General features: G+C 41.1%; 1 protein-coding gene across 1 annotated transcript in view; it reads left to right on the top strand.

Annotated features, from left to right (window-relative positions):
* FARSB (phenylalanyl-tRNA synthetase subunit beta) overlaps positions 1–23,593 on the top strand; it is a 57,114-nt gene extending 33,521 nt beyond the window's left edge. Inside the window, exon 17 of the mRNA XM_065411368.1 lies at positions 23,335–23,593. Coding sequence (XP_065267440.1) covers positions 23,335–23,486 — 152 coding nt within the window. The 3' untranslated portion in view covers positions 23,487–23,593. The remainder of the gene's footprint in view (positions 1–23,334) is intronic.

Here is a 23,593-nt window from a genome sequence, read left to right as displayed (position 1 = left end):
AGAATAGGCAAGTCATCCATTCTGTTCCTTAAAATAATGACAAAATCAATATGAGAGAGAAAAACAAGACTCTGGGGATAGCAGCAGCTATTTTGTCTACTCACCATTCATTAGTATACAAGTATGTGAGAGAAATTATGACCTCTGTCCTGCTTGAGAAGTCTTAGCTCTGCATTTACTGTAACTAGAAACCCTGACACAACATCTTTGACAGTCCATAAGAGAGCACGTTTGTGTCCAAAGCTCTAAAGCAACTTTGTTAGATATACAGTAGAACCTGAGTTATGAACACCTTGGGAATGGAGATTGTTCATAACTTGGAAATGTTCATAACTCTGAACAAAACATTATGGCTGTTTTTTCAAAATTTTACAACTGAAAATTGACTTAGTAACATTTCAAAGTGTATTATGCAGAAGAAAAATGCTGCTTTCTCTTTACTTTTACATTTAAGATAGAACTGTACTGTATTTGCTTTTTTTATTTGTCTCTGCTGCTGTCTGATTGTGTACTTCCGGTTCCAAATGAGGTGTGTGATTGACTGGTCAGTTCGTAACTACGGTGTTCGTAACTTTGATGTTCTACTATATGTGCTGATTTTCTAGTTGTGTGTTGCTGGCTTGTCAACTTACTGAATATAACAGCACATGCAGTCTCCTAGCACTTATCCTTGATGAACATATACGTGCTCACATTTTTAGTGTAGCTTTTTTCCATTTTACTAAGTAATGCCCTTACTTTTACTTCTTGCAGATTTTCAAAAGATTTTGTAGCTGAAGTACTGAAAAATACAGTAAGAGCTGACTGTTGGCCAGTGAAATGTAATGCTGAAAGTACACCCTTCAGGTTGACCATATGGCTGTGCCATCAATCCAGTTCTTGTTCCCAACAGGGATAGGAGCAAGACTTCTGATTTCTTTTGTAGGCTGGTATTTTCAAAAGATCCTCAGGGAGTTAGGTGCCTAACTCTTATTGAGTTTCAGTTGGAGCTGAGCACCTAACTCCCTTAGGCTGTTTTTGAATATTCTAACTGTAAATTGTTATTGAACAGACATGTTGAAAGTGTTTGTTTTATAGCTAGAAATATTTCTAAATGTCTTGCGTTCTATACTGCATCCATCACCATAATGTCTGAGCACCTTACAAAGAACAGGAAAAAGATCACAATAAAGAATTCTTATACAATATATAATTCATTTCTTGATACTAGTGCCGTTTAGTATTCCTTCTGCCTCAGCACACATTATGTCCTTTAATAATTCCAGCACCTCCATAATGTTCTTCCTATATCTGCTTACTCTGGAGATAGCAAGTCTTAATCCATTCTTAGGTATGTACAACTGGCTGCAAACACTTTGTAGCTTTTGGAGGTTGATGAGTAGAATCCTGTTCTGTATGTTTGAAAACACTTCCCTCCTTCCTATTACAAGAGAGATCCAGAAACTCTTAGAATGACTTGTAGATTCCGTGCAATTCTAGTGACATTGGAATTTAACCTTGGTAACAGTGCAGATGGCTGATACTCTGGTGCTAGAGTGAATGCAGTTTCACTGCACCAACTTACTTGGAAAGTCTGTGACTTCGGAGAAAGTTGGAAGTCAAAGTAGCTTTTTTTACTTGCCTTTCACCCTACCAATTAAGCATATATGAGAGAGAGAATGTCAAGCCGATGATGGAGTAAGGTCAATTGTGTGGAAAAAAAGATATCCTATAACATCTTAAAAGACTGCAGAGTACTGAAGGATTCAAAAAAGAGTCGGTGCTCCTTGCCAGAGAGGTTTTAAATTGGGATATTCTACCATGTGTAATCTTTATTTTTATGGAGCAAACCGTTTTAGGAGTTACACCACATGAAAATTTGTACACTTTAAAAATGGGTTTACCATATAAAACCATTTCTGAGCTGGAAGGAGTCAAACATTTTTTGTTTGTGTAGTCTTCAGCCAAATCTTGAAACTAATTTGTGGTACAATATAAAGATTTGTGTTTTAGTCCTTTGATAGTCCTGTATTCCTTGTTTAACTGATTGCAGTGGTTTTGATTTAATTTGGAACATAAAGTACTGATTTTTATTTCAGAAAGTGTCTGAGAAGACAGTTCGTTGCATGTTTAAATATAATTCCCATAAGGCTTCAATGCTGCTTCGCCTCCTTTCTGAATTCACCAAGTAAAGTGAAGTGCCTGTTCAGTTCTTTACCATATGTGCAAACCATGGTTATTTAAGCACCTTCTGTTATACTAACACCTTAATGCCCATTGACTTGACCTTAGGGTCATAACCTTTTTGCCCCTGTAGCAACACCTGTGGAAAAATTACAGATGCTGGAAAATATGGGTGAAATTGTGATGTTCCTCTGGCCTTCACACCACTCTTTAGTGTAATCTGAGCTGTACAATAAATGGAACAGAAAAGACGTTGTGAGCAGCCTTGCAGAATAGGCTGTTTTTAAGTGACTAAGTTGAAGGATTTCAACATATATCTGATTCTTAGTGATTTCAGTTTCTCAAAGGATGCTATGGCCAGTTAATATTTTCTTGCTACTCCTAGTAATATTAAAATGATACATTCCTAAAGGAGGAAAGTTGAAGTTCTACCCCACTTTGAAAGTGTACAATACTGACATGTCTGTAGGTTAATTGCTCCTATAACTATTGGCATAGAAAAAATGTTTTACTTCCTTTTGTAGCAGATAACAATTCATACATCTATTACCAAACTTTAAATGGATTAAAAAGAGAAGAGTTTTGTATTGGTCCTCTAATCTGTTAGCTCTTTAGTGCTGTTTCTTTATATAAAATTACTTTATTGACACTTTAGCCAGTTCCATGTAATTAGTAATATAAAGATCAAAGTTTATGGACTGTACAGTCATCACAGAAAAAGAATCAATAAGCGGTCTAAACCCTTTTAGAGTAAGCAATCTATCAAGGAGAAGTAACAAAAATATATGAGCTGAGAAGAGCCATCCAGTGAACCTGGATATGAAATGCCCTCATTCCTGATTCATTTCTCTTTGTTATGGTTTCATGTCTTGAAATGGAAACTAACGGCATTTAGATAGATGGATTGAAAGGTGGTGTAATGTGAATGCAAACTTGTAATCTCTGCTTAAACCTAAAATAATTCTCTCCGATAATACTGGTCATCTCTTGTTCCTACTGGACCAGTGTACTAGAAAACTATTTTTCTTCCCTCCAGTAGCTGAGGCCAGTATCGTAAAAGATGATGCTGTACTACGGCTCCGGCCTATGCTAGTCTGTAGTGGAGTCCTGAAACTTAAAAATACAGGTTTTTTTATCCTTAATTAATATCAGCATAATGTTCTGCTTCAAAATCCTCAAACACAAGGTGCAATAGTATTAAAAATGCAAAGTATTTACCAGCCAGGGACACCTATGGTACTATACTGAGCATTATTAAAATACAAATATTTAAGATTTGTGTGTGGAAAATAACCCTTTTTAATGTGCCCCTCCAGCGTCTTTTATCTGATTCTCCAAGCGTATGACAAACTTACAACTTTCACATGGGTAAGTGGGGCACAGAGGTGAAGCGACTTGCCCAGTCTCACAGAAAAAGTCAGCAGCAAAGCTAGGAATAGAAACTAGATTGCTTGACTCTTCGTCCCATGTGCCTTCATAATGAGATTTATCAGAAAGTCTGGGAATAGTATTTGCTTCAACAAAAAGTTTTTAAAAAAATCTGCTGTCTGTGTTTGAGAGAGAGAGAGAATCCACAGCACACGCTGCTTTTGTACTCTCTGAAACTTGTATGATTTTTTTGGTGTGTACTTCAACAGCTTTCACAGGGCCTTTTTAATAAGAGTTCAGTTCATGTCAATCATTCTTGTAGGGCATGCAACAGCTTAATACTGTAGATATGCTGGGAAACGAGCCAGTTTGGATTCAACTTAAAAATTACATACTTACAAATCTTTAGTTTTGCTTCTGTCACTAATTGACAGTTGTGTAATAACATTTAATTGTTACAAAGACTGCACTACTTTCCTTCACCTGCCCCCATTTAATTAAATGAAAGGTGTGGTAAAGTGTAGAAAATTTTAATGACACAGTAAATCATAGTAATAGCTTTTCATCTAATAAGGTTTGGCTGTGAAATTATAGAGGTGTAAGTAGCTATCGCGGCATAACTAAGAATGCGATGAACATTTTTGTTTTTTTTCCGTTTTTTACAATAAATATGCAACAGACCTGAAGACTCTCTCTTGAGCTTAGTTGACCTTAATTCACAGTCTGTCCCCTGTCTGTAGTGTGATGCCTGCAAACCTCTTCAGAGAGGAAGGATGATCCAGTGGTTAAGTTACTAATTTAGGCTTTGGGAGAGCCAGGTTCCATTTCCTGCTCTGCTACAGACTCCCTGTGTCATCATGACTAAGTCATTTAGTCTCCCTATGCCTCAGTTCCCCGTCTGTAAAATGGAGTAATGACACTTCCCTTCCTCACATGTGATATGAGAATAAATATGTTAAAGATTGAGGGGTGCTCAGCTGCTACTGTACTGCAATGGGGGCCACAGAAGTACCTAAAGTATTGTAGGTATGTACAATAGCTAGATAGCTTGTGTGCAGTGACCACTGCTTAATCTGCAGTTCATAATCATCTCATTGTTACCTTGCGCTCCTGTTTGTTGGTGATATCTGCCTGTTATTCTCATGACTGCAAGGTCTTTGAGGGAGGGAGTGTCTTTTCATTGTGTATGTACAGTGCCTAGTAGAAAGGACCCTGACTTCTGACAGTACATCCAGGTGTTACTACAGTGCCAATATAAACATAATAAATCATGTTTATGCCTCTACTAGTATAAACTATGCCCTTTCTACTTAGATAGTTCATCTTGTCTGTTAATATGTAGAAAATGTACAGTTCCAGTGTTGAGACTATTAAATAGTACAGCATAAAGGAACAAAACACAAAGCTTGTCACGGGTACTAGATGTCTATCCGCTATTAATGAGGTGGGGAGCAGGTGGTCTCCATGCACAGCTTGACAGTGTTCAAATAATGATGACCTTCATTATTACTAACATGAAATCACTAGTTCTCAAACCTTCTCCAATTGTGGGCCACTTTTTAAGATGGAGGTCTCGCGTGCCACCGCCCCGCTAATCTCACAATCTTAATTCTCTTGAGTAACTTTCCTTATGGCACCAAGAGTGCTTGGTTACATGAAAAAGTAAGATTACGACCGTTTTAAGAAGACGAGATGAAACTAAACTCACTTTAATTAGATGGGTGTGGCTGCTCGCTTACTGTCCCATTTTTAAAAATCTGTTTATGTCCTCTTTACATTTACACTTTAATACCAAATTTTCCCTTCTTGCTTCATGCCCCAGCTGCTCTAAACTTTTCAGGTTGCCGTCATATTAATTTGACCTACTGTGTATGTACTATCCCTCCGGGTTGGTGCTACCAATCTGTAAATTGGTTGAATTTACACCCAAGGAAACACCTAACAAAGTTGTGAAGCAACTGCACTGGGTGTGGAAAGTTGTTTTTGTGTTTTGTTTAATTGGCTGAAAAGCCTCTGGACGTTCCAAGAGAGACCTGGATTACTGCAAGTAGCAGGAAGCTTTGCAACTTGACTGGCAGATGTTTGAGTACTGTAATGACAGTAGTTATGTCAAACTCTGTGGAAAGGGCAGTGGTCCACTGATCACAGCCTCAAAGCCACTACACTATAAAATTATCTGTGCCCTGTAGTCACTTTGATTCTGTCTGTGAAATTCAAAACTTTTAATGTGTGTGAGAACCTAATAAAAATATGCACCATCCAATGCAAAAAAAGATACTGCATTTAGTAGCTTTATACTATACAGCCAGTCATAGATACTCCAAAAGAAGTACAGCTAGGCGCTAGTGAGACTGTTTTTATCTTGTTTCTAGTCTGCCTCTGAAAGTTTTTGATTGGAGTATTCTTGTCCTATACTTTCCAAGTAGTCTGGCTGTAGAGGTCTCATCTCAGAAAGGAAAGCTGTGTCAGGTAGGGGAGAGAGGAAGAAAGGTTTTTATCCCAGCCAAACACAGAACAATAAAGGGCTCTATGGAAATTTTAAAAGATAACGCTATCAGCAACTTCTTACAGTGATATACGTGAGCATGATACCATCGGTGGTGTGGGTGGGTGTTGTGGGGTTTTGGGGTGTTTGTGTGTGTTGTGGTGTTTTGTTTGTTTGTTTTTAAGACTGGGGGACAAAAGTGCAAAGGGAGAAGAAGAAACTGTGCCAAGATAGTTTCTCTCTTAAGCTAAATTGCTGTCAGTTGAATTGGCCTGTTTAGTAATAACTTTCTATGGTCCAGCAAGGGAGTGGCAGTGGGAAGCATCTGAGCAAGGACTTCTGGTGAAAAGTCAGTAGAAAAGGTGTTTGTTTTTTGCTTCATTGTCAAATCACCTTTTTGAGCTGAAAAATATTTTTCTATCCCCTTCCTTCTGTCATAAGTGTGGTGATAACCAGATGGGAGCAGGAACAAGGTATTCTGCATGACTTGGTGGAAACATTCAAAAATATAAAATTCTCCTTTACATCTAAATACATTGAAGCAGTGATTTCACTGTCTACCAGTTCCATGTGAGAGGTCTTTCTTAAGAACATCTATGACCCTGGTATTCCTAGCTCTGACCTGGTTCTCAAGATGTTTTTCTTCTCTCTGCCCTTTATTCTTTGCTTCATTGCTGTTTTTTCATTGTGGAGACTTCTGGGTTTAATCCCTTGCTTTCCTAGTGTGACTATCTTTTTCTAATCGTACATCATAAGTAGTGTCTATTCCTTAGTCTCAGAAGTCTAGAACCTCCAGCCTGACTTACATATTAAAATATTAGTTTGTCACTATCTTCCTCCTTCAAATGGCAAACTATTTCATAGCTAGACCAGATACTGTATTTTCAACTGTTTTGTGTCCCCACCCCCCAAAAAAGATGATTTCTATAGGTAGTTAAACATCAACGATAGCATCCCGATACAAACCTCCCTTCTTTGGGGAGGCAGCATGGTCCAGTGGCTAGGACAATGGACTGGGTTTCCAAACAGTTGAGGTGCAGTTCCCCATTTAAGTCAATGATGAAACTCCCGTTGACTTCAACAGAGCCAGCATTTCATCCTTCAGTTCTATCCCAGCTCTTGCACTAATTTGCTGTGATCTTATGCAAGACGCTTCCCCCTCTGCTTTGTGCCCCTCCCCCCATCCAGTCTGTCTTGCCAATTGACATTTTAAGCTCTTTAGGACAGGGACTGCATTTATGTATTTTGTGCATCATCTAATACAATGGGGCCCTCCACTGATCTCAGCTGAGACCTCAGTGGTCTACTGCAAAACACATGTAAATAATGGTCATTTTTATGTATCCAAATTAAAAGTCCATAAAATGGGTGGATGTAAAAAGCAGTTGTGTAAGTACTGTTTGTTAAAATAGTTCTAATTTTACTTAACCCTGATTATTCTGGTTTTTTGTTTTTGGGTTTTTTCGGTGTAACTTTTTAAGAACTGGTGTAGACCTTTTCCCACGTATGCATCTGTTGTGACAGAAATGTAGAGACACATTGGTTGCCATCTGTCTTGTGAGATTCTGATTTTAAAGTTTGGGGCTCATCAGCCTGAAGTATGCTACAAAACACAGCGCCAGGCTCCTTGTAATGCAACATACAATTAAACAGTTGTTATAATTCAAACAAGATTTTTTTTTTAAATAAATGTCTGAGGAAAATCATTCATCTTGAAATTGCTGTAGAATTCCAGACCTAAGTAGAGCCTTTCAAATCTTTCTCTTTAGAACACACACATGTTTCTCCTGCACTTAACTGGCAAGTGTTGAGTTCAGGATTCTGTTCTGCAAAACAAAATCATTTTCAGGAAAATCTTCCCTTCAAGCTTGTTTTGTAAAGAGTAGGAAATGTGGACTCCGGTGACTGAGGAATTGACTTTACGTTCACTTAGGGTATGTCTACACTACGAGAGTATTTCGATTTTACTTAAATCGAATATGTGGAATCGATATTACAAAGTTGAACGTGTGTATCCACACTAAGGACAGTAATTCGACTTTGTGAGTCCACACTAACGGGGCAAGCGTCGACATTGGAAGTGGTGCACTGTGGGCAGCTATCCCACAGTTCCTGCAGTCCCCGCTGCCCATTGGAATTCTGGGTTGAGCCCACAATGCCTTCTGGGGAAAAAAATGTGTCGAGGGTGGTTTTGGGTAACTGTCGTCATCCAACAGTCACTCCCGCCCTCCCTCCCTGAAAGCGCCGGCGGGAAATCAGTTCGCACACTTTTCTGGTCAGTGACAGCGCGGACGCCACAGCACTGCGAGCATGGAGCCCACTGCGACCATCGCTGCAGTTATGGCCGTTGTCAACACCTCGCACCTTATCATCCACCTTTTCCAGAGGCAGATGCTGAGAAATCGGGCAAGGAGGCTACGGCAGCGCGGTGAGGACATGAAGTCTGAGAGTGGCACAGACCTGTCACAAAGCACGGGACCCCGCGCTGTGGACATCATGGTGGCAATGGGTCATGTTGATGCTGTGGAACGGCGATTCTGGGCCCGGGAAACAAGCACGGACTGGTGGGACCACATAGTGCTGCAGGTCTGGGATGAATCACAGTGGCTGCGAAACTTTCGGATGTGGAAGGGAACTTTCCTGGAACTTTGTGAGTTGCACCCAGATGCGAGCAGCCCTGAGTGTCCAGAAGCGAGTGGCCATAGCCCTCTGGAAGCTTGCAACGCCAGACAGCTACCGGTCAGTCGCAAACCACTTTGGCGTGGGCAAATCTACCGTGGGGGTTGTTGTGATGCAAGTAGCCAACGCAATCGTTGAGGTACTGCTGTCAAAGGTAGTGACCCTGGGAAACGTGCAGGTCATCATAGATGGCTTCGCCGCGATGGGATTCCCAAACTGCGGTGGGGCTATAGATGGAACTCACATCCCTATCCTGGGACCGGACCACCAGGCCAGCCAGTACATTAACCGAAAGGGCTACTTTTCAATGGTGCTGCAAGCACTGGTGGACCATAGGGGACGTTTTACAAACATCAACGTCGGATTACCGGGCAAGGTTCATGACGCTCGTGTTTTCAGGAACTCTGGTCTGTTTAGACGGCTGCAGGAAGGTATTTACTTCCCAGACCACAAAATAACTCTTGGGGATGTGGAGATGCCTATAGTCATCCTCGGGGACCCAGCCTACCCGCTAATGCCCTGGCTCATGAAGCCCTGTACAGGCGCCCTGGACAGTGAAAAAGAACTCTTCAACTACCGGCTGAGCAAGTGCAGAATGGTGGTGGAGTGTGCTTTTGGACGTCTCAAGGGGAGATGGAGAAGCTTACTGACTCGCTCTGATCTCAGCGAAACCAATATCCCCATTGTTGCAGCTTGCTGTGTGCTCCACAATCTCTGTGAGAGCAAGGGGGAGACCTTTATGGCGGGGTGGGAGGTTGAGGCAAATAGCCTGGCTGCTGATTACGCCCAGCCAGACAGCCGGGCGATTAGAAGAGCCCAGCGGGACGCGCTGTGCATCCGGGAGGCTTTGAAAGCTAGGTTCCACAGTGAGCAGGGTAACCTGTGACTATTAAGTTTGTTTACAGAGAAGCTGAACCTGCCCCCGTTTCTTTACCCAGTGAAGATTGACTATCCTCTCCAGTTACATACTCCCTTCACCCCGTTCCCCCCCTTCCAACACACGTTTAAAAATAAAATCACTGGAAATTTGTTAATGAACACAGTTGTCTTCATTACTGTTTTCACGGTAAAGTGTTGAACCTGGGACGCAGACTGTGGTGGGGAGCGGGTGTAGTGTAGTGATGCAAAGGACGCTTCTAAACTTGAGGAATGACAGGCTCCGCACTGGTGGACTGGTTGTTTCAACGGAGCCTGCCACCCCTCCTGTTCGGGACTCTGTGTGTGGGGGCTATGTGACTTTGTGGCAGGGGGAGGACGGTTACAGATCCCCTGCTGCATGGCTCTGTAATCCAGGATAAGGACCGCTGCATAAGATCTCTAACCGCCCTCCCCCGCCACAAAGTCACATAGCCCCCCCCCCCCCACGCAGAACATGAAAACCACCTCCCAGACTGACCAGGGTGCCTAGTGACTGCAATGTGTGTGTGACCTGCTGCTGAACCTGCCCCCGCATCTGTACCCTGGTAAAGGTGACTGTCCTGTTCAATTACCAGCCCCCTTTCCCCCCTTCAAACAGACTCTCCTCAGAAAGAACATGATGGAAACAGTAATTAACAGGAACGTATTTTTTATTAGCAACTACACAGTTAGGGGATGAAACTGGGACGGGGGCTTGGGTGAGGCGGGAAGGAAAGGACTTATCAAATTTTGGGGAATGACAGCCTTCTGGTGCTTGAGCAGTCTGCAGGGGTGGAGTGAGAGTTTTCACGGACTCTGCCACCCCTCCTTCTTGGGACTTTGGGTGAGGGGGGTATGGGACTTTGTGGCGGGGGAGGGCGGATACAGATAGACTGCAGCGGGGCTCTGTCCTCCTGCCTCCGGTCCTGCAGAACATCCACAAGGCGCCGGAGCGTGTCCGTTTGCTCCCTCATTAGTCCAAGCAGCGTTTGAGTCGCCTGCTGGTCTTCCTGCCGCCACCTCTCCTCCCGTTCCATGTGTGCTCGATGGATTTGGGACATGTTCTCCCTCCACTGGGTCTGCTGGGCTGCCTCGGCTCGGGAGCAGCCCATAAGTTCTGAGAACATGTCGTCTCATGTCCTTTTCTTCCTACGCCTAATCTGCGCCAGCCTCTGGGAGTGTGATGCCAGGGTAGGTCGGGAGACAGTCGCAGCTGTGGGATGGGAAAAAGGGAGTGAATTCCTCAGAAAGATAAATTTTGTTGTGAACAAAGAACATAGTCTTTCTCTGTGAACAAGACCATGCACAGCAACTATCACATGCGCACTCAGGACAAGGTTGAATTATCGGCCTTCGCATTCAGTGCCTGGGGTCTTGCATTGCAGATCAGAGAAGCGGGGCAGGACAGCGGAATTTGGGTAGCAGGCTGGCATGGTAAGCCGTAGACTTGTGGCTGCTTAAAACTTTAATAATAGCACTGGCCTCCTTTCACGGTCAAAGCAATGCTCCTAGCGTTGGCCAGTTCCTGCTGCCAGCAATCCGGCAAGCATGAACTCTGCCCCTGTCCCACCCCCTCGCGGCTGTCCCAGGGGAAGATCCCTGTATGCTGCCCCTCTCCCGCCTGCACCGCGTGGCTGTAAACCGCCGGTTACAGTTCTGTAAAGGAACAGGCAAGCAGTCCCAATACTAACATTCCCCTGCCTAATTCAAAGCAGGTCACCATGAGCGACATCACTCTGATGAGGATTTCAGAGACCGAGAAAGAACGGCTGCTTCGGGAAAGCCTGCAAAGACCAGGGCCGTATGCCGCCCTGCTCTGCAAGACAATGATCCCGGAGTACTTGATGATCTCCTGGCGCGGAAACGTTTCCTACTACGGAGGACACAATAAGGCCGCTCTCCCAAGGAACCTCATGCAAAGGCTTTCCAATTACCTCCAGGAGAGCTTCATGGAGATGTCCCATGAGGATTTCAGCTCTATCCCCGGACATATAGACCGAATTTTACTGTAGCTGCACTGGCAAGGACTAAACAGTAGAGCGCCTAGGGCAAACAAATCATGAAAAACCCACTGTTAATATGAATGTTCTGTTCAAAATAAATGTTTACATGTTTAAAACACTTACCGACTGATCCTTCCCCTGATTCTGGGTCAGGGTTAACCTGGGGACCCCCTGGGGACGGTTTGTAGGGGATCTCTGTGAGGGTGATGAAGAGATCCTGGCTGTCTGGGAAATCAACGTTGTAAGCGCTGTCGACTGCCTCGTCCTCCTCATCTCCTTCCTTATCTTCCCCGTCCGCTAACATCTCCGAGGAAGCGGCCGTGGACAATATCCCATCCTCAGAGTCCACGGTCAGTGGTGGGATAGTGGTGGCGGCCGCACCTAGGATGGAATGCAGTGCCTCGTAGAAACGGCATGTCTGGGGCTGGGATCCGGAGCGTCCGTTTGCCTCTTTGGTCTTCTGGTACCCTTGTCTCAGCTCCTTGATTTTCACGCAGCACTGCGTTGCATCCCGGCTGTTGTCCTCTCTCTGTCATGGCTTTAGAGATCTTCTCGTAGATCTTTGCGTTCCGTCTTTTCGATCGCAGCTCGGAAAGCACGGACTCATCGCCCCACACAGCGATCAGATCCAAGACTTCCCGATCAGTCCATGCTGGGGCCCTCTTTCTGTTCTGAGATTGCATGGCCATCTCTGCTGGAGAGCTCTGCATCGTTGCCAGTGCTGCTCAGCTCGCCACGATGTCCAAACAGGAAATGAGATTCCAACTGCCCAGACAGGAAAAGGAATTCAAATTTTCCCGGGGCTTTTCCTGTGTGGCTGGTCAGAGCATCCGAGCTCGGACTGCTGTCCAGAGCGTCAACAGAGTGGTGCACTGTGGGATAGCTCCCGGAGCTATTACCGTCAATTTCCATCCACACCTAGCCTAATTCGACATGGCCATGTTGAATTTAGCGCTACTCCCCTCGTTGGGGAGGAGTACAGAAGTCGAATTTAAGAGACCTCTTTGTCGAACTAAATAGCTTCATTGTGTGGACGGGTGCAGGGTTAATTTGATTTAACGCTGCTAAATTCGACATAACCTCCTAGTGTAGCCCAGGCCTTAGAATCACTGAATTTTCAAGTTGAAAATGGTTTATTTCATCCTTAACATAGCTAAAAATCTTAGTCCTAATAATCTTAAAAATCCCCTTAAAGATGAGTGATGGCTGAGGTCTTTAGTGTAATGATATAGTATTCTGCAGGCTAATTGGCTAAGCTGTTTTCTAAATAGCAGGAAAAGTGACAGTCATGAAAGTCCAATCACAAGTGGTTCTATGAATTTCAAACCAGGTAATGTCAGCAGATCACAAAAGAAGATGACTTACTCTGGGGCTTGAAATAAAATAAGCCAAATAAAATAGCATTTATTTAAGATGGACAGAAAAATGTCTTTCTGATGCACATGTAGACTTTGACTTGACTCTAGCCTTATTATTATTTAATATTTATATTTTGGGTTGTGCCTAATGGCCACAAATCGGCTGGAGCCCCGTTGTGCTAGGTGCTGTACAAGCATATAATAAATTAGTCTCTGCTCCAAAGAGCTTTAGAAAATTAGACTTAATACTCTTTGTTCCCCATTCTGTCTGACAGATTCTAAGGACTGTAATGTTTTGGGAGGGTTTCCTTCCTTTTGATGATCAAAAGGGGATGAAAGGTAGCCATTGAATTGGGGGATTAGGCTTTCCAATATTAAAGACTTTAGGTTCTCGAAATATTTCATTTCAAGTGTAAGTTAAATGGTTATAGATCTGAAAAAAGTCCGGTCTTTATGATTGTTTGCAGTTAGGAATTCTCCTGTCTTATAAATGAGCAATGACATAAATAATACCAGCTTAATGTTTGGATTAGACCGGATGTAAGATTTCAGTGAACTTCAGTGCTAAACCACTACTTAATCATGTACAGTATTACTGAGATATGGATTTCAGAATGGTCCTTAAAAATAGACAAAGGTGTAGCTGCTTCATAAAGCTAGCTTATAACACAGGTAAATTCTGACCCAGGCGTGCCATTTTTCCTAATTGCTGCACCAAAACAAATGCTGTGAGCTTAGTGCATTTACTATGCACATGTGAATTCCTAAAGAAACATACAGAAGTGGTGGGAGAATTCTCGCAAGGATTTGTATTCAATATATACTATACTCAGTATAAATTTTTCCATGGGCATATAATTTTAACACTCATTCTGTTCCGCCTTCAAAGAATAAATTAAATCCTGTCATTGAAATCAGTGATCTGAATCACTCATTTCCCTTAGTCATCCTCAACATTCACACAGATAATCAGGCTCTTGTGGGAGTGGTAGGAGTACATTATTTTTACAGATAATTTTTAAATTACATTGGAGGTACTGTATCTATATGTACAACAGTGTTTTACTGCTCCTATTTTGTCTCCTGTCTGTTATATTTCTAAGCTACCAAATGACAAAGTTAAAATACCAGCAGCCAGTTTATTCTAGCACTCCAACTACTACTGCCATAGGGGGAGCAAGAATGAACAAGAATTCTAGACTAGAGTTTGGAGTAGATGGGATGGAAGTTGCTTGTGTGCTTCAGTACAACTGGAAGAGAAATACTGGTATAGAGACGGCTTTGAAGCCTATATAAATAACATGGTTCCTTGGCATGGTTGTAACCATTAACGGTGGGCCCAAACAGCGTTATGACTATGGACTGCAACTGTGTTTGAAAACTATTTCAAGCATTGTTAAAAGCCAGAGTATGGACAGGAACTAAATAAACAGAATTTCAGCCAACATATTACAATAAAATATACCCAGATTTGCTGGGAGGGTTTTAGAGCAGACATATCCATAGAAATAAAATTATTACAAGTAACGGAGATATACTGTTATATAAAAGTGTAAGCTTCTATTTTATCGAAAGATGATTTACGAATATATTATAGAGTTGTATTTGTATGTTGGGGGTCTGGTGACATACAAATGATTTAGCTTTTGTCTGAGTGCTTCTATTTTCACACAAAAATAGTTTGATAAAAATGTAGTCTCTTATTTAAAATTTGCATTGTGAACAGAATATTTTTGTTTGCTGATAATTGCAAGTATGTCCAGGATTCTACAGTCCCTGGGCTTATTGTCCTCTCTCAAGGGTTTCCAAGCTGAGCCCTATTTGCGGGTATCCAGTATATCACACAAGTAGATAACTGACTGTGCCATTGACCTTCCCTCCAAAACCTTTTGTATTAATACCTGTGAAAATGAAAGAGAAAACCAGTATGGTAAATATACATTTAACTTAACACACCAGGCTGTGAACCTTTTAGATCAGTGTGTAGTTGCAGGTGGCTGTGTTGATATTTAAGTAATTGTAACTTAGTAATTTTTGTGGCTTTGCCTTTTCTCCCCTAAAATTTTTACATTTAATTTTACCTCTTAAAAAAAAAAAAAAAAGTGTGTGGGGCGGGGGGAGGGCGAAGGTGGCATGTAAAGAAACACACTTAATGTGATCATATTGATTTGTTTGTCCTATTAGCCAGGTTTGACAGTTGTCATTTGGGGTATCCTGTGTAATGAGACATCTTGTTGAGAAAGGTCAAGTTTTTCTAAACCAGGAGCTTAAATCTGATGGACCCCCAGCAGCTGCCATTGGCCTCAATAACTAACTGTATTCACTAGCTGTGACAGAGGGGTTGGTGACAATGGGTTGACTTTAATGGGAGCTCTTGGAGTCTCAATACTTCTGAAAAATCAGGTGGAATTTGGGAGCTTCATTTTAGGCTCCTATTTTTGGACACCTGGAATTGTATCATGACAAGATGTAACCATGCAGGATAGTGTATTTTGAAGTTTAATATTTATGCAGTTTATACTGCATACAGCTATACTAATTTGTGCCGATAGATTGTATATTGTTATATAGATCATGTATTGTCTTAATCCGATGATCAGAAATACAGTATTAGTAAATCTACCATTTTTAGAATAAACCAAAATAGAGATGAGTATAGAAACTTATTTTTCTCCCTGAAGTAGGGAAGATTATTTCCACTGACTCTTTGTTATATGTAGGTCTAAGTTTATGGGACCTGAACCTGCACAGAATGCGCAAGGAATGTCAGTTTGTCTTTTCAGATGTTGACTTGTCAGGTATTGGATCATGACTTTTTTGTATATTTGCTAGAAAAAAAGCAAATCTATAAAGTAAAGAACATGACTTAAAGAAAATCTGCAAATATAGAGAGCAGATGAGACACTTAAAAAGAGGAATCAAGGATGAGCAAGTAAATGGGCAAATAAAGTAACCAATGGGAATTAAGATGAAAGACTTTAGAAAGCCACATGCTCAATAACACAGCTCTGCTGCTTTTAGAATTCAAGGTCCACTCAGTTACCCTCTTAAGCTTCGACTTCCGAAGTTCCCTCAAATTATAGGAATGAATTGGTATGTTCTAAAGCTTATCCTAACTCTAGGCCTATAATATTACCTTAATCTTTTTTAAAGGAGGGAGGGGCCAAGAATGGGCAGAGAAAAGAAACTGTGCAAGGTGTTTGACAACGAAGAGCATAGAGAGCTCACCAAGCCTTTTGAAGGTCAATTAGCCAGAAAATGTGCTAAAGACTAGGTTCTTCATTGGATTACTGGCCAAAGAATTACCCCCAAAGCAATCAAAGTGGCCCTACTGTCTGAGCACAGAAAGACAATTATAGATTTTGAGGAGATGCTACAAAAGCTTTAATTAAAGGAATTATTTCCACCTCACTGAGTGCTGGAAATTAAATTCTTGTTTGCACCTATAAGATATGGCTTTTGTCTGTTGCTTGCATGTAGTACGCCTACTAAGACATTACTGGCTTTAGAGTCTCTTTTTGTCAGAAGGCATTGTATTGCATTTCATCCCACCCCCTGTCATAGCTGCTGGTTATAATGTTGACATATTAAAAGATGATTTTCTCCCACTACCACCTTTTGTTTGGCTTCTTCTGACATGTTAGGAGTCTCTATCAGCAATGACAATTAGATCTCTAACTGGATTTCAAGGTGAATTTTAGACACTTGAACTGGTATTTGCAAGTGAAGCTTTTTGAATTTCTCCTAGTTAGACATTTTTGTTTATAGAGCATGAGGGGATTAGTTAAATCAGGAGACATTGTTTTTTATCTAATGTTAATCGTGAAAGTGAATGGAGTAGTAAATTACAATCTTTAACTAAATGTGGGCTCTTAATAAGCTTATGGCACAAGCAGCCAGGATCTCCTTTAGGAGACTTACAACATAATTGCTTCAGTAATTATTGATGTGAAATCTCACCTAGCAGCAAAGGGTTAAGGCATGGTCCGTATGCTAGCTGATCATTACAGGTAATTTAGAGGTGAAGTTTAGTGACTGCTTAACTAGTAAAACCTCTCCTCTAAAGAAACTTGGACTTAACAACTTTTCACAACCATAAAACTCTTGAGGTGACTGTGTAGATAACCTTGCCACAGATATTACCGTTGATTCTATATGTCCACACAAAGACCACAAATCGCCTGCTGCTAGCTTTGCTGGGAGAATGCCATTTGGACCCTTTTCTGCTTTGAGGCTGTGTTAAAATTAAATTGAAGTCAATTTTCAACTTCATATATGAACAGTCCAGTTTAATTCAAACAAGACAGGAAACAGTGCCTCCCCACTGCAGAGTTCAACAGTTGACTGGTCCAAGAGAGCTCCTGAAGCTTATGACTCCAACCCCTTTGTTCTCATTGCTTATTTACTATAGAATCTCATCTGTTATGTGATTTTTCTTGTTTGTAAAGTAGGCTGCACACCTATTGCATTTGACAAATAATAGACATCCCAGACTGAGTATGATCAGAAGTAAAGAGCTGCTATGGAGGGTTGAATTCTCAGCACCATGTGCTGGGAGTCCATGACATGACCCCTGTTAATGGGAGTTTTATGTCTAATTCCTCACACTGATGGCTACATGGAACCTCAAAGTAAGATATGAAATCAGAGTACATTCTCCAAACTTAGCCGATGGGAACGAGAGCAAGACACTGACAAACAGCCTGAAAGAGAACCCCCAGAACCACAGTGAGTTCTGTTCTATTCTCAGCCAGTGATGGCTAGTGGGACCACACCACTATCAGAGTTCAGGTTCTAAGCTGACCTTTTTTCTTCCTGCTGGTGCATTCCTTTACTACGTTATTGCTCATTACCGATGTAGTGCTAAAGAAATGCCTTTACAAAACAAGGATAAACTCCCTGCCCTAAAGAGTTTACAAACGAATACTTGTACAATACTGAATTTTAGTTATTGCTTTTATAGGAGGTTGATTATGGTAAAATTACACATTATTGCTTGTTAGAAAAAAGTAGCCTGAGTTTTAGAGTTTCAAGTTTAGAGTGTTAGTGTTTTGGGGAATATCTTTCTCAAAAACACGTATAATTTCATTAATAATACCACTTTTGGGTAGGGCAAAGCTGGGCATAGCAAACTTTTTTTCCCCACCTAACTGTTGACTAAGTTGTGTGCATATTAGAAATGCCTGGCTAGTAGAGCATTCCTATGTAAACCAGTTTCACACAATGGGAAGCAGCATAAAGCCTGAGAAACCACTCTTCATTAAGTGCCCCTAAGCTCCCCGCAGACTTATAACAGCAAACACTGTAGCAGTCTCAAGGAAGTCCAATAAAATATTCTACATGTAGCATGGCTTACTGCTTTATATTCTGGAGAAAGTGTGCCATCTTCTAGAATGTGTATTGGTCATATGATTCTAACTCTTCTGAGGCAACAGTTTTAGAACCAAAACAAAATACTGGCGTGGCACTGGATTACTTTATGGAAGCTTTTGCTAATAACTTTGATACCAATAACACTGCTCTACAGCCAAAATGCTTCTGAAATAAATGTAGTCAAACTTTACTAATTCTGGGTCACTGAGAACGAAAATGATGCTTAAAATTGTTGATTGGCTCTAGTTTTCAAGATATGCTATTGGGTCAGTATATACGACCCTTGACTTGGGAATGGCGGAGGATAAGTGCGTTATAAAGGGAAGGGATCTCAATTTAAACCAGAAATGACTAAAATACATCTTTGACTGGATCTATGAATAAATCTGACTGGGTTTGGACAGTACTTGCTTTTTAGGCAAAACAATGAATGATGCAATCTGAAGCTGGTATTGCGTCATACATGATATGAATTGCATCATGTTATTCCTAGAAGTCATGGATGATGCAATCATAACGAAGCTTACATCACTCTGCTGAACAAATTGCCCTGTATCAGCTCTAGAAATCATACAGTGTCTGATTTTGCAAAGGGACACATTTCTGTTTAGCCAAAGTGATCAGAGATGCCTCGTACTTGTGTGAACAGTGCAGATAACTTCTGCTATGTTTGTGGTGAAGTGACTCTTGCATCACAAAAGCGCAGTATAACCACTATGGTTCAGAAAGCCTATCACCTTTATTTTGGCTGCAAAATTGGAGATCAGGACAAGAGGTGGGCCCCACACATATGCTGCAACACTTGTGCAACAAATCTTCGCCAGTGGTTGAACAGGAAAAGGAAATCTATGCCTTTTGCAGTGCCAATGATTTGGAGAGAGCCAACAGATCATACCAGCAATTGTTACTTCTGCATGGTGCCTCCAGTTGGGAAAGGTGTGTCAGAGAAGAAAAAGTGGACTGTGCATTATCCAAACATTCCATCAGCTATACGCCCAGTACCCCACCGAGAAGGACTGCCGGTTCCTGATGCACCAGAATCATTCTCACTTGAGTCAGACGAGGAAGAGGAAGAGGATGAAACTTCTGGTCCTGAACCATCAATGTCACAGGACCCACATTTTCTCCCATTCTCCTCCTCTGAACCACACCTCATAACACAAGGTGAACTGAATGACCTTGTCAGGGATTTGGAACTACCCAAGAGTAAGGCAGAGCTGTTGGGCTCCAGACTACAGCAGTGGAATCTTATCATGTAAATCTTATCATGAAATATTATCATGTAAAGCAACCATAAACACATGAAAAGACCTAGGTTTACAATTTATGATTAAAACTCTACTATCTACACAATATACATAGACATAAAATGTAAAAACTGAAATATCTTAGAAACAGTAGCCAATCCGTTGTTTTAATTGTCATATTTGAATTCAGCACATCAAAATACATAATAAATAGCACATTTTATCTCTGAAGCAGACGACTTCTCAAAAATTGTAGAGCAGTGTAACAGCCCTCTTCCAGTAATGCAGCTATTCTGAAACCAATTACTTCAGCAGCCCCGCTCATTATGACCTCTAGCAAAGGAGTATCCAATATACATATGCCTTTTTATAGTTGGGACTCTATGCGACTACTCTTTGCTACGCAAATGAATAAGTCAGAACTCCCAGAGAGAGATGTGGTATAATATGATCCTTATTAAGCCCAGTGATGATCAGGTCCCTGCATAAATACATGGCTTAGTATTAACTCATTGAATACCATAGGTTATATATCCCTCTTCTAATGAAGGGGCAGTTTGAATAGCCATGATAATGATGCAGTGACAAAAACTGATTTTATTTTAGGGTGACCTCAGTACAATATTATTATAGCATGATCCAAAGATCTCAAAGCATGTTAAAAACAATTAAACCTAAGGATGGAGGGTGGTGTACCCAGAAAACGGAGGCACCAGAGGGTTAAGTAACACACTTTTCTACACACTGAGTGGCACAGACAGAAATTGGCGGAATAGATATCGGGAGTTCTGACTCTGTCTCCTGACTATCCACTAGGCATATTGTTAAACAGCATTTTTTGGCTACAGTTTAATGACCTTGACACAGTCTCTTGCTATAAGACCATATTGACACATTGCTCTTGTGCTTGTTTAAATTTAAAACAAGTCTTGAAGAGAACATCACTGTATCCTATTCAAATAAGTTGGTACAATACCAGCTTTATACACCAAATGGGCAACTCTGTCGTCACTGACAGCAAGCATACTTTATTTCTTGATTAGGTTTTCATTGAAAGTGGAAGAGAGATTAGTATACACTACACTTGTTTTGTTTTTCTAAATTTATTTTGTCAAGTTTTACTTTAAGGGACCATTTTGGACACAAGAGTTAGGCGGTAGAAAGAGACTGTTTAGCTAGATCAACATTTCAGTAGAATTTAGGGTGCACATAATTTCAGTTTTAAATGTCCAATATAAATACATATACCAAAGTTGGATTGTCCTTATAACTGAGACTGGAATAGTGTGATTAGATTTAAAGACACTCTCTCATTCAAAATATTTTTAAAAGCATTTCCTTATTTACATTAGTATGATTGTTTACTAACACTTTCAGTTTTAAGAAACAGTACAGAGTGAAATATACATTTACATTCTGTTGGTATTTCCCACAGGTTGGCTAATGAGAGCAGAATAATTGATTTTTACTTTCAGATTCTTGCACTTGTAAACTTTGTTTACAAACACTGCAGGGGGACTTTTCAAAATAAGTTCCCATTGATGTTTTAAAGAAGAAGAAAATTTGGGGCCCAGTGTCTGTTGGCCCTTTGAGTTTCATAAAAGATGAACCTGAGGTTCTGGGCTGAATTTGACCTGATGTTGCCATTTTAAATGTCTCTTCCTAAGCACATTATAATGACCTGAGCCTATTCCCGCCAGAATTTTAATAGCACTTTTAGAGCAACCAAAGAGAAAACTGCCATTAGGGAATCTATCTCTGGCCTTATGCAGGGCCCAGAGCATGTTGGCCCAGGGCTCTGGTGGGAGCTGAGTCAGTGCAGTATCAATAAAACTGAGACCCCCCCCCCCCGCCACAGAGGATGTCTGCTGAATGACCCCTCAGCACAGCATCTGCAGAAGTGTGGGGGGGGGGGGGGGGAGGGGGCAGGAGCTTTCTCCCCTGCTGTGTCTTCCCCTGATTCTCACTGTACAAGGAATGCTCCATTGGATTTTCTTGTAGAAGGTGTTTTGTGGGATTTTTCTGTAACACAGTGAAGAGAAGTGTAGGGAGCAGTAGAGTTTGGGATTGACCACTCTCTGTGGTACTGTCCCCTGGTGACTCACCAGAGTTCTGAGTGGAAATCTATTCAAATATTAATATAGCTGAAAGCTGGACCTCCCTCTGGGTAGCAGCAGAACAATGTGTGCGATCAATGGAGTTGAGAGGCCTTGCTTACTCCTTATAATCTCCCCATTCTTGAGGGGACTGTACACAAGGAACTCTGCTAGAGCTACTAGCTACCATTCTTCTGGTCCCATTGGGTAAATCACTCTGGTCCAGAGTTGTATGCTTTGATTCCAGGAGGTCCCAGTACACTAGGACATGAGTCACAGGTCTCATTTTTAGTAATTTAAGATGAGATCAAATAGACCATAGACCCTCGCAGGTTCCTTCTGGTGTAATAAAATAACTCCCATCTACTGGTGCAGTTTAGTGCTTTGTTTGTGACTGACCTGACAGGAAAAGAGAGGGAAGAGTTTTCTCCCAGTATTTTCCCTCCCTTCTCCACTTCTCCCTAGAACGTGTTTTTCCTGAATCTAAAGAAAGCATTTTTGGAATCTTAAATCTTACTAACTTGGAAATACTATCCAGTAATGTTTGCCTACAGCAGTCACGGGGAAGAACTGTTGATGTTTGAATCCTGCACATCATTACTAGAGAAGATAGAAGGAAATATTTATCAACTGTTTCAGAAATTTGTTAGCAGAGTAGAACTTTCTGCATCTGTGGCATTTAAGGCTTAAGCACACAGGAAAGTTTTTTACCAATTATATTGGTATAATTATATAGATATTGTAAACCAGTGTAGTTATAGCTACACAACTCCCCATGTGTATACTGTTTCCAAGTATAAGAGTGACTCTTTTCAATGTTGCTTAAAACCCTTCCAAAGTGACATGAGCTAATCCAACACAAAAGCCACTTTTATAATGTGGGGGGATAGACCTGTGTAACTATATTGGTTTAAATTCACTATTTAGCTTATAGTGGTATAACTTTCCTATGTAGACAAGACCATAATGTCGGTGTATAAGTTCCCAGACAGTAAGGGCTCCCAGTGAGAAATCCTCATGTTTCTTCCTTTGCTGACTTCCTCTATTACTGTTACAATTAATTTTTTTTAAAAACTACCAAATAACATTTAAAAACGTGGTGCTTGATTTGAGATATATAGAGGAAGATCTCAGGCTTCCTTTGAGTCAGTCATTGCTGTGGTTTTACAGTATACATGAAACTGCTTAAAAGCTCTTCTCCAGATAAGGAATGTAGGTCATGTTACTAGTAATGTGGCATGTAATCCAGCGTGACATTCCTGCTCACCCCTTAGATGACAGCAAGCTTTATTTTCCTAAACATAATAAGGTGGGAAACTTTTGGGTTTTGGATAATACTTGAAGAATGCTAAATTTCTTGTTAACTTCAGTGTGTGTCTGCTGACTTTACTCATCTGCGCTGATTTCTATTATAGGAAAAATGCTTGTCAAAACAACTTTAGAGTGGGGTAAAATGTCCACATGTTAGGGCTCCACATTTTATTTTTAACTTGAAGTGTTTCCTTGTTTTGTCAATCATTGCACATCTATTAATGCTAGAAAGTGAGAGAGCCCATTCTTAGCAGAGAAAACGGTTGAATAATAAAAGCTTTGTTCTCACTGTTAAATGTCTATTAACTTTTTTAGCCTGAAGAAATATTGATTTTTCTCTCACTTTCTTTTCAGACTCTGCTTTCTTCCCTGGCCGCTGTGCTGAGATCCTTGCCAAAGGTCAAAGTATTGGGAAGCTTGGAGTCCTTCACCCTGATGTTATCACCAAATTTGAGCTCACCATGCCATGCTCTGCCCTAGAGATCAATATTGAGCCCTTCTTGTGAAGACAAGACTATGTTATATCACCGCCAAACATCCACTTCACATGCAACCATGCCCTTTAGTCTCTCTCTGCAGAGAACATCCACTTATACTTCAATGTTCTAATAAA

This window comes from Emys orbicularis, chromosome 9 (genome assembly GCF_028017835.1).
Source record: "Emys orbicularis isolate rEmyOrb1 chromosome 9, rEmyOrb1.hap1, whole genome shotgun sequence".
NCBI classification, from domain to species: Eukaryota; Metazoa; Chordata; order Testudines; family Emydidae; genus Emys; species Emys orbicularis.
The sequence above is the reverse complement of the archived record's forward strand: the minus strand, read 5'-3'. Positions and strand labels throughout refer to the sequence as shown.